The 18,334-nt window shown below is 40.6% G+C and overlaps 1 protein-coding gene across 4 annotated transcripts in view; it reads left to right on the top strand.

Annotated features, from left to right (window-relative positions):
- Positions 1-18,334, top strand: part of MAP4K3 (mitogen-activated protein kinase kinase kinase kinase 3) — a 783,526-nt gene that overhangs the window by 563,377 nt on the left and 201,815 nt on the right. For all 4 annotated transcript variants that reach the window (XM_077486491.1, XM_077486490.1, XM_077486493.1 and 1 more), the window contains 2 exons: positions 3,206-3,368; positions 9,404-9,528. In XM_077486491.1, the coding sequence (XP_077342617.1) occupies positions 3,206-3,368; positions 9,404-9,528 (288 nt within the window). The remainder of the gene's footprint in view (positions 1-3,205; positions 3,369-9,403; positions 9,529-18,334) is intronic.

Genomic DNA, 18,334 nt, shown 5'->3' with positions numbered 1-18,334 from the left:
TGTCATTAGTTTGAAGCATTATGGCTGGAACTGTGCATAGGTGTGCATACTACAAATATCATTGGAGTTTATTATAGACCTCCCAGTGTTAGTGAGGAGGTAGAGACTCAGCTCCTTGCACAGATGGAAAGGGCTGCAAGGGCTGGGACAGTGATAATAATGGGGCATTTTAACTATCCGGAAAGTGACTGGAGTAATTGCACTGCTGGAACAGTTAAAGGGCAAACATTTATAAACCCGTTACAAGACAAAATTTTATGGTCTATTTGATTGAGGCCTTGACTAAGAATGACGCTCTTCTGGGCCTGGTAATCTCAAACCATGCAGAGCTTATTACCAATATCCATATAAAAGAACACCTGGGTAGCAGTGACCATAACATGATTTAATTTAATTAAGCTGTAAGTAACAAACACAGGGTTAAGATAAAAACACTTTAAGAGAGCAAATTTTACAAGGATGAGGGCTGCTCTCCAGGACTTAGACTGGGAGGGAATATTGGTATCAGTGGACACAGAACAGAAATGGTAAACTCACTGCAAAGTATATTCCCATGGGCAATAAGATTAAAAGGATACAAATAAAACCTTTGTAGCTCATGGCCAAAGTTAAAATGACTAAAAATAATTTAAAAAAAAAGAGTTTTTAAAAAATATAATAATGAAGAAACGTTATCATTTAAATGTTACAAAAAATATAACAGAATGTGTAAAAAGGAAATCAAGGATGCAACAATTCAAAACAAACGACAGATTGCAAAAGATAGTCGGACAAACCCAAAACAATCCTTCAAATATATTAATAGTGAAAGGGTAATGTCTGAGCATTTAGGCCCTTTACAAAATAATCTAGAGTGGATGACTGGGAACAAAGAGAAGGCATACAGTGCCTTTATCACCATCAGTCATTTAGGACAACATTGGATCATTCAGAGATCCTCGCTGAACTTTTGGAGTGAGTTTGCTGCACTGAAAGTAAAGGGGCCGAATAATTTTGCACGCCCCACTTTTCATTTTTTTATTAGTTAAAAAAGTTTCAAAAATCCAATAGATTTCGTTCCACTTCACAATTGTGTCCCACTTGTTGGTGATTCTTCACAAAAAATAAAAATTTTATATCTTTGTTTGAAGCCTGAAATGTGTCAAAAGGTTGAAAAGTTCAAGGGGGCCGAATACTTTCGCAAGGCACTGTATGTGTTAAATACTTTCTTCAGCTCTGTGTATACAAAGGAGCATGGGGGAGCTCATGTCCATAATGGGGGTGGTAGTGACACAGCCCCAAATGATCCACAATGGCTCAAAAGTCATATGGTCCAGAAATAGGCAGAATAAAGGTGGATAAAGCACCTGGATCAGATGGCATCCACCCAAGGATCCTAAAAGAATTGATCTCTGTCATTTCAAGGCCATTATTTCTAATATTTAGGGACTCGTTAATGGCTGGAATGGTACCACTGGATTGGCGTAGGACCAGTGTGGAGTCCATATTTCAAAAGGGATCAAAGTTTTTACAAAGTAACTATAAACCTGTTAGCTTAACTTTTATAGTCCGGAAGATACTGGAGAGTCTATTAAAAGACCACATAGACAAGTGGTCTAAATATTTTAAGCAACAGACAGCATGGATTCATGAAAGACAGAAGTTGTCAAACAAACCTGTTTTCTTTTTATGAGGAGGTAAGTAATTCCATGGATAGGAAGGTGGCTGTGGATGTGGTATACTTGGATTTTGCAAAAGCATTTGATATAGTTCCCCACACACGTCTAATGTGTAAGGTAAAGTCTACAGTTGGGAGCTAAGGATATGCATGCATCATACATACAGTTGTCACCGATAAATATGGTACAAAAATAGTTGATAAGATTGAATAAAAAGACACCAGTCCATTCTGTGTGGTACAACACTATCATTCTGCGTAGTGGGTGTGTACGTGAGTTTGTCAATAATAATTAACATATCCCTGTATATAGAAAATCTATTCTAATATTTTTTTTTTTTAACTATGAACACTCTGCACTGACATCACCTCTTGTGGAAGGGAGTTCCACATCCATACCACTCTGACAGTAAAGAACACTCTACGCAGTTTAAGCTTAAACCACCGCTTCTCTAGTTTCAGTGAATGACCATGTGTCTTTTTAAACTCCCTGCAACTAAATAATTTTTTCCCTATGCCAGAGTCACCATTGAGTTATATATTTAAATATATATCTATATATATATATATATATATATATCACTATCATATCTCCTCTCAAGTGTCTCTGCTCCAGGGAGAATAAGTTTAATGTTTTTAGTCATTCCTCATAACAGAGGTCTTCCAGCCCCCATATTAGCTTTGTTTTCCTTTGCTGGACACTTTCCAGTTCTACCACATCCTTCCTGAGAACTGGTGACCAGAATTGGACAGCATACTAAAGATGCAGCCGGACCAGAGTCTTGTAAAGTGTCAGAATTATTGTTTTATCCCTTGGGTAAATCCCCCTTTTTTATGGATGCTAATATTTGGCTTGCTCTGCTTGCAGCAGCTTGACATTGTATGCCTTTGCAGAGCCTGTGATATACCATGACCCCCAGATCTTTTTCCAACCTGGATTCCCCCAGTGGTTCTCCCCATAGTGGGTAACTAGTATTCATATTTTTAGCCTCCAAATGCATTAATTTACATTTTTCAACATTAAACCTCATTTGCTGTGTAGTTGCCTATCCCATTATTTTCGGTCTTCCCATAAGGTTTCCACATCCTGTTGTGAAGGTATTGCCCTACTTATCTTTGTGTCATCAGCAAACACTGAAACACTGAGATTTAACTATTTATGCCAACCTCTATATAATTTATGAATAAATTAAAATTAATTATAAACAGAAGTGGTCCCTGGACAGATCCTTATGGGATCCCTCTTGCCACTCCAGATCATTCTCAAATACTCGCTATTTATCACCACTCTTTGAACATGCCCCTGTAACTAGTTTTTTTTATCCAGGTACATACCTTATGGTCCATGCCAACAGACCTCAATTTGCAAAGAAAACATTTATGGGGAGCTGTATTTGAATGCTTTTACAAAATCCAGATATACCACATCCACAGGAGTTATTTTTATCTAGTTGAGAGCTCACCAATAACAGTAATCTATTTTATGTATCTTACTTTTTTTGCCATGGTGTTTCATTATTATAATACGTTTTCATTTTGTTTTCACAGCCTAAATCTATATTTATACCACAAGATTCTAGTGCTTCTGAAGATGACAACCAAGGAACAATAAAGAGATGTCCCATTTCAGAAAGCCCAGCACGACCAGCTTCTTATGTACCTCCTAGACCACCACCTCCCCGATTGCCTCCCCATAAGACGAGTATATTAGGTATTTATAAAATGTAAAACAATAAAATACATTAGTTGTCTACAATAAACAACTTTATCTTCTCCAAATTTTCAATTTCACACCCGAATTGCGACAGACTAGAAGGTTGCATGGGTCACTTAAACCATTGTAGAAAACTATATATATATTTTTTTTTTTTAAAGAGGAGTTAATACTTTCGCTGAGAGACCAATTTAAAAATTTTTTACACATGTTAAAAATGCACATTATTCACTTGAAATTGTAATAAAATCCCCTAAACAATATATTTTCCTGGAAGCAAAGGGCCTACTGCACATAAAAAAATAAAACATTTTCCTCTGGGCACACAAACACAATATACTCTATAAATTAAGATTCTATCTGGTTAAATAAAATAAAAAATATAGCCAGTTCGGCTTTGTCGCAATATCCATAATTTGGCAAGAAAATTACATAAACCCCCAGAACATTATATATTTTCTAAAAGCAGAGGCCGTGTAGAATAAAAAGGTGATAGTTGCAAATTTTCGTTTTACGTGATATTTGCACAACTTTATTTATTTTATTTTTTTTTTCAAAAGTATTTTATTGGATTTTTCAGAGTACAAAGCAATACAAGCATAAGTGACTTTACTCAAGACAGAATAATAACTATTGTCAGAAATCGGTCTGAACAGGATAAACATCTAGTAATATATCAATGCCTCAGAATTGAGAAAAATAAGCAGTGAAAATAGGGAGTATATACGTTACGGGCCAAGAAATGAGTTTTGAGAGACATAGTAGCCAAAGTTATGAGAAAGGGGGTGGAAAGGTTAGGGAAGGGAAAATTGGATATTTTGGGAAAGCTTAGTTGAATATATACCTGTCTCCGGTCGCCCCTAGAGGGCTCTGACTGCGACCGGGGAAGGGGCAGCGGGAAATAGAGAAGGGCAAGTAGAGGGAGACATTACAAGTGCACAACTTTATTAAACGCAAATTTTTCTGAAAAAATATAATAAAATTAACTTTAGTGCAAAACCATGCCATTTTGGTTAAGATGTAAAAGATGAGGTTGCATCGAGTAATTTTTTTTCCATTATATTTATTATAGACTTTCATAATTTACAGACCAAAATACATTCTTATGGGAAAATGTAATGCTTATCTCCTTATTAAACTAATACATAATTTCCTTATATCTAAAACCTATGTATGGTCAGTCCAAGGCAAGTTCTGAAATGTTTCCTTTTTTTTTTTTTCCTTGCCTATATCATCTATACAATATAATTAGCATATACACATCTACAAATATTAACTGCATATACACAAACATACAAACACTAACCATCACACACAAAAAAAGGGGGAAAAGGACAAATAAATTGAGTGACTAATCTGATCCTTGGCTATACTAAGCTGTATATCTATGTCTATAAAAGAAATTACCACTGCTGGTGGGTTTTTACAGTACCTTCCTTTCTGCCCCCTGGTATGGCCCTCCATCCCCATTTTCCTTCTGATACCCTACTTACTATCACAGGCTATCTTTGACCTCCCTACTAGGGAACAAAAAGGGCCAATTGTGGGGCCGATATCCAAGGTTTCCACAATTTAATAAAATTATTAGGTATTCCCCTATTACAAATAGATTTGTTCCTTCAGAAGGTTGTCATTTACTTGAAGGTGCCATTCCTCAAATGAGGGTACCCTCGGAGATATCCACTTCAGGGCAATTGGCTTTCGTGCTATAAACCATAATCTACTAACTGATATCAATATTTCAATAGGAAAAAACGCTTCATCGAAATAGCCCAGTAAGCATGTCTTAGGATCCAAATTGATGTGTGTGTTAAAAGTCTCATTAATTGTAAACACCACCTCTCGCCAGTAACTAACTAATTTAGGACATTTCCGCATCATATGTATTAAATCAGGTTTATTTTTGGCATCTTGGACAATTCGGAGAATCACACCTTCCCCACTTAAATAATTTTACCAGTGTTCTATATACCCTGTATATTATAAATAATTCCGTCAAACATTGTGTCGGTGTTAATGAGACTAAAGATACCCTTCCGTAAATTGTTTGCCAGGTATTATCTGAAATAGCCCCTAGGTCTAACCCCTACCCTCTTCTACCCAGGCTGACACCATTATCTCGATATGGCCTTTGGATTTGGCCATATAGCGATGAAATTATGCCTTTTTTTTTCTCAGTCGCCACTGCTAATGAGGTTAAGAGTGGCATTGGTTTTTACACTATCTTTTTCGCCCTTGAACTGACATTGTACCGCATGTCGTAATTGTAAGTATTTTAAAAAATTACTATGAGGCAGTTGAAAAGATTCTTGCAAATCCTGAAAGGAATGTAGTAGATTGTGAGTAAAGCTGAGCTATATATTAAAGCCCTTTAGAGTGCCAGCATTCAAACCCCTCCAATTTACCTAGTTCTTTATAATGCCTTTTCCCCCAAAGTGGAGAATACTCCAAGGCCCCTTCATATTTCATTATACTCCTCATTTTCTTCCAGACTCTGTTCATAAGTGACAGTGTTGGACCTTTACAGGTATCGGCCAAGGCTCCAGATTCCAGCTGAGCCAGATGATTGTAACTAGAACTCCTATCTAGCAATAGGTGCCAGTATGGGATCCTTCCAATTCACAGTACCCCAACCGGAAAAATGCTGAAGTTGGGAGGCTATGAAATAAAGTCTCAGGCTGAGGCACCACCAGTCCACTCCCATCCCTAGCTCGCTGATGGATTGATAGCATTATCCTGGGATTTTTTCCTTTCCATAGTAACCTTCGAAATATTGATTCTATTTATTTAAATCATTTGAGAAGTATCCATATTGGTGAATTGTGAAGACTGTATAATAATTGAGGGGCCCATATCATTTTTATAAGGTTTGCTCGGCCCACCACTGATGGCGGCAATTTGATCCATCCATGCCCTGCTCTTAAGATGGAATTTAGGGAGAATAGGAGATAAGTTATCTATCAATCTTTATTCCCAAATATTTAAACGAAGATACAATTTTAACTTGCGTAGCCTCTTTTAATATAAGGAAAATAAGATTATCTTGGCCCTTGTACACACGGTTGGAGATTCCGACGGAATGTGTCCTATCGGACCATTTTGTCGGATAATCCGACTGTGTGTGGTCTCCATCGGACTGTTTCCATCGGAGTATCCGACGGACCAAGCTTTCCAACTTGTCCGTAACATTTTCCGACAAAATGCTCCGATCGGACATACTCCGATCATGTGTAGCCTACTCCGACGGACAAAGTGCCACGCATGCTCAGATCAAATTCCTAGACCAAAGCTATTGGCTACTAGCCTGAACGTAGTCCCGTCGTAACGAAATAACGTCATCACGTTATGTACAATCGGATTTTCTGACAACTTTGTCCGACCGTGTGTATGCAACAGTTTCGGACAAAATCCAACGGATTTGGTTGTCAGAATGTCCGACCGTGTGTACAAGGGCTAAAGGAAGTATAACAAATTTATCCCAATTAATAATATAACCAGAGAACGAACCAAACTTTTTTTTTATAAGTGACATTAAAGAACTTAGAGTTATCCATATCCCCAAGAAACAGCATAGTGCCATCTGCATATGAGATTTTTTCATTACTCAATACTCTACAAAATCCACAAATAGATTCTGATTGTCGAATGGCTTCAGCCAGTGGTTCGAGGGCCAATGCAAATAACAGAGAGGACAGGGGGCATCCCTGTCTAGTACCTCTATATAATGAAGAAAATTCTGAAACCACACCATTTATTTGCATACAGGCCCTCGGAGCAGAGGACAACAGCCTAATCCACTGTATAACATTATCCCTAAGGCCAAACAAGCCCATCACCTCCCACAGATGAGTCCACTTGACGCTGTTGAAAGCTTTTGCAGCATCGAGTGACAGGATTATCAGATGGTAATTGCATATTCAAAAAAGCCTTAACCACTTCAATACCGGGCCTATTGTGGCACTTCTCTCCTACATGTAAAAATCATAATTTTTTGCTAGAAAATTACTCAGAACCCCCAAAAATTATATATGTTTTAGCAGACACCCTAGGGCAGTGATGGCGAACCTTGGCACCCCAGATGTTTTGGAACTACATTTCCCATGATGCTCAAGCACGCTGCAGTGTAGCTAAGCATCATGGGAAATGTAGTTCCAAAACATCTGGGGTGCCAAGGTTTGCCATCACTGCCCTAGGGAATAAAATGGCGATCATTGCAACTTTTTATCTTGCAAGGTATTTGCCCAATAATTTTTCAAACGCCTTTTTGGGAAAAAAACGGTTTCATGAATTAAAAAATAACAAAACAGTAAAGATAGCCCAATTTTTTGATATAATGTGAAAGATGATGTTAAGCCAAGTAAATAGATACCCAACATGTCACGGTTTAAAATTGTGTACACTCATGGAATGGTGTCAAACTTTGGTGCTTAAAAAATCTCCATAGGCGACGGTTTGAAAATGTTTACAGGTTACCAGTTTAGAGGAACAGAGGAGGTCTAGTACTAGAATTGTTGCACATGCTCTAACGCACACAGCGATACCTAACACGTGTGGTTTAAATGGCGTTTACATATGTGGGCAGGACTTACATGTACATTTGCTTCTGAGCGTGAGCTACCGGGGACAGGGACATTTTAATTTTTTTTTATTATTTTGCTTACTTTTTTTATTTTTACACTTTTAAAAAAAATAAAAAAATGTTGATCACTTTTATTCCTATTACAAGGAATGTAAACATCCCTTGTAATAGGAATCTATTGTAACAGGTCCTCTTTATGGAGAGATGCGGGGTCAATAAGACCCCACATCTCTCCTCCAGGCTGGAAAGCATGAGATTGTGAAAAAAATTCACTGATCTCATGCCAGCCGGGATCGCGGCTTTGTTTACTTCTGGGAACTCAGGTGTGAAGTCATAATATCGTGCCCGGGCCTCCGTCATAGAGACGACTGGTCACCGCACACCATCAGCTTCTCAAAGGTTCACTCTTTGGACGCCCAAAGAGCTGAACTGGATATTTAGCCTCAGTGATGTGCGCTTGCAAAACCACAGAATGAGTTGCCCAAAATTGTAAATGGGCAACACAAAATTATTTAATTTTAACCACTTTCTGCCTATTCTATAGCAGAATGAGGCTGGGCGGTGATTCCCTTATCCTGACTGGACATAATATGTCGTCATTTGGGTACGCAGCGTGGCGATCGAGGGTGTGGCTTGTCAGTCTAATACACCGCACCACCGATCAGCTATGTCCAATCACGGCTGATCACAGTGTAAACAGGAATAGCCGTGTATTGTCAACAGAGTAGAGGAGAGCCAATCGGCTGCTCTCCTGTCGGGGGTCCACCAGGGATGCCACCAGTGGTCACCAGGGATTCCAATCTTTGACAAAATCAATACCAATCAGTGGCCATCACTAATGCCTGCCAGTGCCTCCTTATTGGTGATGCCCATCATTGCCGCCTACCAGTGGCCATCATTCCTGCATACCAGTGCCCATCAGTGCTGCATATTAGTGGCCATCATCAGTGCCGCCTTATCAGTGCCCATCAGTGAAGGAGGAGACTTACATATTTATACCATTTTATAAAAGAAACAAAGAAAAACGTTTTTTTCAAAATTGTCTGTCTTTTTTTTTATTTGTTGCCCAAAAAATAAAAACCCCAGTAGTGATCAAATACCACCAAAAGAAAGCTCTATTTGTGGGAACACTGAAAGCACTGAAAATTGGCCTGGGCAGGAAGGGGCGAAAGTGTCTCGTTTTGAAGTAATTAATCTAAATGATGGTCCTACAATACAATACTTCTGCAGTTAAGTGTCCTGTAGATTGTAAGCTCTCAGGAGCAGCACCTGCCTCACTCTTCTGTATTGACCCTACTGTCTCCCTTATTTTTTAAAGTGCTGGGCAAACTGTTGGCATTATATAAATAAAAAATAAAAAAAGAGAATATTGCTGAACTCTATTGTTTGGTAATATCAGGATCTGCATTGAACTTGCACACTGAAATGTCTACTCATTTCTGCTTTTCCACAGGTAATGGAGTGGGCTCAATCCAAGTCCATGGGGATCGGGAAAATTTGCTACTTTCTCTGCAAGTTGATAATCGGACTTCCAAGTCATTGAGTGTGCCTACGCGGAAAGAGAAGAAAGACTTGCCGGTAAGTGCGTTTACGATTGAAATTATTTATCTTACTTGTACAATACAGGACACAGGTAACCTTAATTATTCATACACTATGGGTTATAGATGTGTACCTTCAGATGATTACTTTTGAGTACACAGGCAAGCTTGAGTACAAACCCCTCCCCTGTAACCCTACCCCACTTTCTGAATTATCAATTGTTTCCTAGTGTCTGAAGGTGTAGGACTGCTTTGTGGAGAAATCAGCTTTGCTAGTTGATTATTTTTTCCTATTATTTTCTTTAAATTCTTCAATCAGCACTTCGCTGTTTTCTAATGACTACACAGGCGCAATGTATCACCCAGGTCCCATACTGTGGGAAAGACCTGTAATGTTGCTGCAGGCACTGAATCCTGCATGGGCGCACTTGGTGTAATGCGTTGAGTCAATCACAGGATGCTATACAGGTCCATGGCCATGGTCCATCGCTATGGAAATCAGTCCCTGAAGACCCCTTCAGGGCACGGCCCACTGTGATGGGCAAAGCCTGGATTTTATATACATGTATGCATCATGGACAGGTAAGACAGGGTCACCCTTTTATCACTGACTGTTACTGTAAAAACTGCGCTATGTTGAGAAATGTATTCACTTCACAGTGCGAACATTTAAAAATTTGGGGTACAAAGGGATCTACAAAATCACACAAAACATTACCTGTTCATGAATAGATTGTGCAGACGATGACCATTGGGGCACTCCTGAAAGAATTTTCACTTCCCTCAAAATCTTAGCTGAAAAGTGTTTTCAAAGTTGATCCTGCTACCTCTGTCCTAAACACTGCTTTGTCTTTTTTATTTTTACCAAATTAACCAAAAACTGCCCAAGTACAGTTAGATTTGCAAAAGGCCCTGAAACACCTCTTGTCTCAAAGGTTTCAACTCAGACCTGTTCATGGTATCGAAACCTAACAGGGATATTTACCCAATTTTGGACCTAAAATCCTTCAACAGATTCCTTCAAATTCCAAAATGCCTCATGGAATCTACACGGTCAGTAAATGCTTCTCTGAGACAAGGACTCATGATTGGAAATCCAAGATGCCTATCTGAATGTTGGCGTTCACCCACCTCATCAAAATTTTTCTGCACTTCTCAGTGGCAGAAAATCACTATCAGTTTGTCGGCCTATCCTCTGCTTGCAGAGTGTTCACAAAGGTCATAGTACCTCTGCTAGCCCAGGGCATTCAAGTTATGAGCTAGCTAGATGACCTTGTTCTGAAGAACAAAAGAGAGGGTATGACAGGGTCACGTAAATTTGTTGTGCCACATCCTAAAACATCACAACAAAGAAAAGGGGGTCCCCGGGGGGTGGACTTTTAAGGCACGTACAAATTATAATAGTATACAAATAATTTTATTACATAAAACCAAACAAAAGGTAATTGAATATACAGTATATATTAAAAAGTACACCAACAGGTATATATACAACCAGTATTGATGCTATGTCGTATCATTCATTTGAACAGAAAACACCCTACGCGTTTCGGAGCTTGGAAAAGCGTGTCCTTCTTCAGGGGTGTGTGGATACAATGTTTCTGTAGAATCTAATAGATGGCAAGGAACAGAGTAGCACAGTTATACAGTTATATAGTATCTAAACAGGTAGTGACACACGGGTACAAAAAATAGTTAGACACAATTTCAAAATACTTACAATACTGTTAACATATATGACAATAGCCGCTGGGCACCATTTGATAAAAGAACAAACAATTGTACAGGACCATATGGGTATATTTGACTCCACCAATGCTCGAGGTATATGCCCCAGTCTATCTCTATTCAATAAAGTGTTGTAGAGATCCTGCATGAGTGGTGTGAAAACAGGTCCGCAGTCCCCTGTTGGGGAAGAAGATTTTTTTCATATGAACTGGGACTTTTATAGTTGTTTTACCCAGAATAACACCTAGATAGAAAAAATGAGAAATAAAAAGTAATGATAGTAATTTGAATAGGGTAAGAATATATATAAATAAAGACTGAAAGTTAAACATTAAACAATGCAAAGAAAAATAAAAAAATAAAAATAAATTATGAAATAATTAAAAATAATAAATAGAAAATAAATAATTGTTCTGAAGAACTAATTTCCTGGTGAGATGTCAGAAAATGTCCACAGGACAATTCAGCTGCTGCATGCAGGCTTTTGGCTGGGTGAACAATTAAACAAAAAAAAAAACCTCTCTTCATCAGGCCTCCCAGTAGAGCACTGTAATCCTTTGGAGTCAGCAATCGCTACAAAAGTATAGTTGACAACTCTAAAACCCCACAAAGCCCCAGGTCACGACAAGAGTTCTCTCTTGCATATTATAAGGTGTTTGCCCACTCCCTAGCCCTCCTTTTATAAAAGGCTTTAATCATATCTGTGTGAGAGAGCCGTTCCAGCTAACATCCTTTGGGGTGCCACACAAAGGAAAAGACCATGCACAATGTGCTAATTTTCAGCCTAGTTCTCTACTGAACGTAGATCTCAAACTTTCCACTAAAATATTAGCCACTCCCTTTTATACATAAAATTATCCATTGGGACCAAGCAGGCTTTGTCCCACAGAGATATGCACAGTACTACCCAGGCCTTAAATATACATTGGGCATACTGTAAGGGGATCCCACCAATTTTCTAGCAACGGAAGCTGAAAAAGCCTTTAACTGAGTGGAAGGCAGTATATAGGCTTTGGACAAAAGTTCCTATTATGCCATATATCCCCACCCCTCAGTAAATATCAAAATCAATGATCCACTGGACCACTATCGGACTCCTTTGTTTTGACCCTTGAGCCACAAATGTGCCGGATTAGAGCAAATCCCAACATTAAACGATATGCAACTAATCTGGTAGAGTATAAACTGGCAGGATATGTAGACAACTTGCTTTTCTTCCTAACCCAACTTCTAATCTCCCTGCCCAACCTTTTCATTAGATTTCATAGTTACAGTGCTCTAACAAAATAATTCTGCAGAAGTTGGAGGCTTTGAACATCAGACTCTGCAAAACCTTGTTTGTAAGGTTTTTTTTTTTTGTTTTTTTACAAACATGTCATACCTCCATTGTGCAATTAGTTTTGCACAGCGTGGCCCTAATCATCCTCTTCTGCTGTCCCTTGGCGGCACTATCAGGTCCTCCCTGCATCGTATAACCCCCTAGGAGAAGCGCTCTCCCGGGGGGTTACCTTGCGGGCGCGCTCCTGAGTCCATCATTTGCGTCCATAGATGCAGAATGTAGGACTCGGCCCCGGCGCCCGCATCATTGGATTTGATTGACAGCAGCGGGAGCCAATGGCTGTGCTGCTATCAATCTATCCAATCAAGAGCCGAGAACTCCGGGAGGAAGAACGTAAAATGGGGGGGGGGGGCCAGGCACTGTGGGAAGTTTTTTCAGCTTGATGCATAGGATGCATTAAGGTGAAAAAACACCAGGGTTTACAACCCTTTTAACCACTTCGGTCCATAACAATTTACCCCATTCCTGACCAGAGTACTTTTTGCGATACGGCACTGCGTCACTTTAATTGACAATTGCGCGGCCGTGCGATGTTGCACCCAAACAAAATCAACGTCCCTTTTTTCCCACAAATAGAGCTTTCTTTTGGTCATATTTGACCACCTCTGCGGTTTTTATTTTTTGCTCTATAAACAAAAAAAAGTGTCAATTTTGAAAAAAAGCAATATTTTTTACCTTTTGCTATAATAAATATCCCCCAAAAATATATTTTAAAAATAATGTCTTTCTCAGTTTAGGCCGATATGTATTCTTCTACATATTTTTTGTTAAAAAAAAAAAATTCACAATAAGTGTATATTGATTGGTATGCGCAAAAGTTATAGCGTCTGCAAAATAGGGGGTAGATTTGTGTCATTTTTAGTATTCATTTTTTTTTATTAGTAATGGCGGCGATCTGCGATTTTTATCATGACTTTGACATTATGTCAGACACATAGGACACTTTTGACACTATTTTGGGACCACTGTCATTTATACAGCGATCAGTGCTATAAAAATGCACTGATTACTGTGTAAATTACACTGGCAGGGAAGGATTTATACGCTAGGGGGCGATCAAGGGGTTAAGTGTACCCTAGGGAGTGATTCTAACTGGGGGGGGGGGTTGCCTCACTAGAACATGACAGATCACTGCTCCCGATGACAGGGAGCAGTAGATCTCTGTCATGTTGCTAGGCAGAACAGGGAAATGCCTTTTTTACATAGGTATCTCCCCATTCTGCCGCTCTGTGACACGATCACGGGCCACCGGCAAACATCGAGTCCATGGGACCCACGGGCACGGTCACAGAGTACGCGGCGGTGGCGGCGCGCCCACAATGCCGTGATTTAAATGGGACTTGCCTGTACTGCCATTTGCCCAGCCGTGCCATTGTGCTGACATATATGATCACACGCTGGTCAGCATGTGGTTAACCACTTGCCTAGTGGCCACTTATACCCCCTTCCTGCCCAGACCAACTTTCAGCTTTCAGTGCTCTTACACTTAGAATGACAATTACTCAGTCATGCAACACTAAACACTATACCAATATGAAATTTGTGTCCTTTTTTCACACAAATAGTTTTCTTTTTGTGGTATTTAAAGCGGAGGTCCACCCTAAAATGGACCTCTGCTCATCGGAATCCCCCCCCTCCGGCGCCACAATTGGCATCTTTCAGGGGGGAGGGGGGTGCAGTTACCTGGATAATCCAGGTAACTGCACCCACTTCCGGGATAGCTGTCTGCGGAAAGGGGCGTAGATTACGCCCCTTTCCGCAACTGCCCGCCCCTTTGCGCAAGTGCCCCGCTGCCTGCTGGGAAACACACAGCTCCCAGAGGCAGCGGGGACCGTCCGGATTGCGCCGCGCGGCTCGCGCATGCGCAGTAGGGAACCGGGAAATTAAGCAGAAAGGCTCCATTTCCTGATTCCCATACCCAAGATGGCGGCGGCAGGACCCGACAGACGACCTAGCGATCGGCTTCGGGTGCCGACATCGCGGGCGCGCTGGACAGGTAAGTGTCACTATTTTAAAAGTCAGCAGCTGCAGTATTTGTAGCTGCTGGCTTTTAAAAAAAAAAAAAAAACGCGGAGTCCCGGTGGACTCCCGCTTTAATCACCACTGGGTTTTTTCTTTTTTTTTTTTGCTATAAAAAAAGACAATTTCTTCGTTTGTTATAAAATTTTGGACATTTTTAATTTTTCTTCATAAATTTTGGCCAGAATTTATACTGCTACATATGTCTGGTAACGTGGCACTTCTGAAACTTTCACTGCCACATTTCTTGAGACTGGCCTTTGGCCCTAAGTAGTTGTTGTTTAAGTTGTCATTATGGAAGAACTGACAAGGGTGGGATATAAACATCTTATCTTATGGACAGCAAGCTTTTAGCATTAAAATAAACGTGGGTACAAAAAGCATACCACACCACATAATTCACATTTGCTAGAGGGGTCTCCATACTAATCAACAAAATCTTGCCATGTGTGGTTGACTTGATCCATACTGACCCCCAAGGCAAATATACGATAGTGGTACCTACCTTTTGGAATCAAAAATACATCATTGTAAATGTGTACTCCCCCCACTTTCTCTTTCTTTTGCAGTGCTACATACTATATTGGAGAGGATTACCCCTTATTGCCCCACTAAGTTACTAATTATGGGAGACTTCTATGTCATCCTTTCTCCAGATTAAGACAAGCCCGTCACTCCCAACCAGTTCTCTGGAGACCTCTGCTTGGGCACAGACTACGGGATTAACAGAGACTTGGAGATGGAAGCACCCCTCTTATAAATCTTACTCCTGCTTTTCCGCTTCCCACATAGATCTAGCCTTTGTGAACTCCAGCCTACTGGCTGATGTTCTCGAAGTCTCCTACCTGCCTAGTGGCTTATTGGACCTCAGTCCCCTGCAATTGGTCCTCTGTGCCCATGCCTCACAGAATGCTACCTTATGGGTTTTAGCCCCTCATTGGGTGTCTCATCCTGAATTGACAGATAGCATACTACCTCATTTAACCGAATATTGGGATATCAATGGGAGGTCGTCCTCTCCTGCTGTCACGTGGGATGCATTCAAGGTCTACCCTAGGAGGCAGGATATTTCCTCTATTACTGCTATTAAATCAGGCTTAAAGTGTTACTAAAGTATTTTTTTTTTATTATCAAACATGTTATACTTACATGCTCTGTGCAGTGGTATTGCACAGAGTACCCCCGATCCTCCTCTTCTTGGGTCCCTGGTGGCGATCTTGGCTCCTCCTCTTCTTTTTAGGACAACCATAGCCAGCTGCTTGGTATGGGGAGAACGTTGTCTGCACACTCCCAACCTGTGTGTCTGTAGAGCTGCACTCCATAGACTTATACAGCAGGACTTAGGCCCGCCCCCATTTCCTCTTCACTGCATTCGATTGACAGCAGCAAGAGCCAGTAGTTCCTGCTGCTTCTCGAGTGCTGTGTGAAATTGAAGTAAGGGGAGATTAGATGCAGCCATGCACAGTGCTCAATTCTCCCCTCTCTTAATCTTCTTACAGGGGCAGGGGGGCACAGGAAATTGAAAATGTTTTTTACCTTAATGCATTAAGGTAAAAAAACATTTTTAAGTTTAGTAACACTTTAAACGCCACCACCCGCACCTTATGGTGGACTGCACCGAGGCATATGATTCCGATCCTAGTGACACGAATTTCATACATTACGAGAGAGCACTTAATCTACATATGGCCAAACTCACTCGCCTTGCTCAATATCACTCCAAGCAAATGTTCTTTTTAACAGGGTGATAAAAAGGGTCGCTTATTGGCTCTACTAGCGCAACACTACCAGCCCATTACCATTATATCCAAAATACAACTCCTTACCGGGGGTATAGCCTCCACTCAGGAAGATATCTTGGAGGCATTTTGTAGTTATTATGATGTCCTCTATACTTCCACGCTACCCACAGATTTTTGTCCTCACTCCCTGGCTTCCAGGCTAGATCGGGTGGCTTTTGGTTGGCTCACGGTTGTCGAACGTTCCGCACTGGGTACTTCCTTTAATGACAGATGAGATGGCTAAAACCATCTGCTCTTTTCTGTCGAATAAGGCACCAGGCCCCGATGGTCTTCCCATAGACTTTTATCAAACACACAGTACGCTATTGGCACCTATATTGGCTTTCTTATACTCTCATTGCCTAGAACATCACCTCCATCTATAAGTTCTCTAAAGATCCAAAGGTATGTGCCTCATACAGACCCATTGCCCTGCTGAACAATGATTTTACATTTTTCACCAAACCCCTCACACTGCGGTTGCAGAAATTGCTCCCTACTGTGATTTATCCAGAGCAGATTTATGGCCCATAAATCTACAGACATAAATCTTTGCAGGTTTTTTACAAACATATACACACCATACTCTAAATAGGCCTCCCTGGAAAAGACCTTCAACACAGTGGAGTGGCCTTTCCTATGGGAGACCCTCCGAAGGATGGGATTACCCCTATGTTTCATAGAGTGGCTCAAGGTATTCTAGAAAGGACTGCCTCAGTAAGGTTGGGAGTGGTCTGTCACCTACCTTCAATCTGCATAGGCATACTCGTCAGGGCTGCCCTCTCTCCGACCTTATTTGATATTGCCATAGAAACAGTTGCTTAGGCTCTCTGCACTTCATCCCATATTAAGGGCCTTTGCTTAGGATAGTTGGAGGAGAGGGTAGCCCTATATGCTGCTGACGTTACTATTTCTGAATGATGCAGGGACCCACCTTACAAGGAGCACTACAAGTATTGAACGCCTACTCTACCTTCACTGGGCTCAGGGTCAATTGGACTAAGTCCCTACTGTTTCCTATTGATTCCGAGGCACACGCCTCCGCTTCTACAGATCTGCTAGTCCAATGGGTTGAGCACTTTAAATACCTTGGGGTCTGGGTCGCTCGGTGAGCCCCTGATTATATTGCTAAACAAAAATGCAGCTCTATCAGCTGATCACTAAAAAAGACAGAAGGAAGTGATAAAGCTCTTCCTTAAAAAACAAAAACACAAAATTTATAAACAAAGTCCACAGTATAAGTCCATATAATTGCATCTGAGTGCAAATTTTTCTTAAATTAGCGAAAAGTGGGAGAAATTACCACTCGCCAGATTCCAATTCTATCTCAATCAAGAGAACAGCACATGCGCATTGTGCCGTATTAAATGCAAAATGATCTTCTGCTGATGTCGTGGCCTCCTCATTATATTGTTATATGCAACCAAAAATAAAACAGTACATCATGGTGCAGTATGTAGAATAAGTGAATTCAAGAAGGAATAGTCTGGAGAATCACCCGTGATAATAACAGTATAATGAATCTGGGTATCGCTCCACCATCACCACATGCGATTTAAACTCACCAGACAGAGCATGTTAATAAGCACTGCAAAGCTCAGCAAGCCCAGTCAACCAATGGATGTTGATAATGACTCCAATATCCTCTCTCTCTAGTCTCACAGTGGGTAGTTAAGGGGATATCCAGCCACTCACACCACACATGAACAGATGGTATCATAGTGTAGTGTAGTATATAAACAATTTTTCTCCGACTGACACAGCTCCTTTCTTATACCATCGGTTTGTTACGCCACCTTCAGGAGAGGCCTACGTGGCGGTCCTTTGGGTAACAACCCGCCAGCCTGCTACTGCAGCCTCAGTTTTTTTTCTGCCTAGTGAAGGAGAAGGACCTAGGAACCCTGCGGGCCCATTGGTCCGTGGATTTTTCTGCAGAAGTTTGCTTTTTGCGCAAGATTAAAGATCCTGTGATCTGC

Source organism: Lithobates pipiens, unplaced genomic scaffold (genome assembly GCF_037356315.1).
Source record: "Lithobates pipiens isolate NorthernLeopardFrog02 unplaced genomic scaffold, aLitPip1_a1.2 Scaffold_18, whole genome shotgun sequence".
Lineage (NCBI taxonomy): Eukaryota > Metazoa > Chordata > Amphibia > Anura > Ranidae > Lithobates > Lithobates pipiens.
This window is presented reverse-complemented; position numbering and strand designations above follow the sequence as displayed.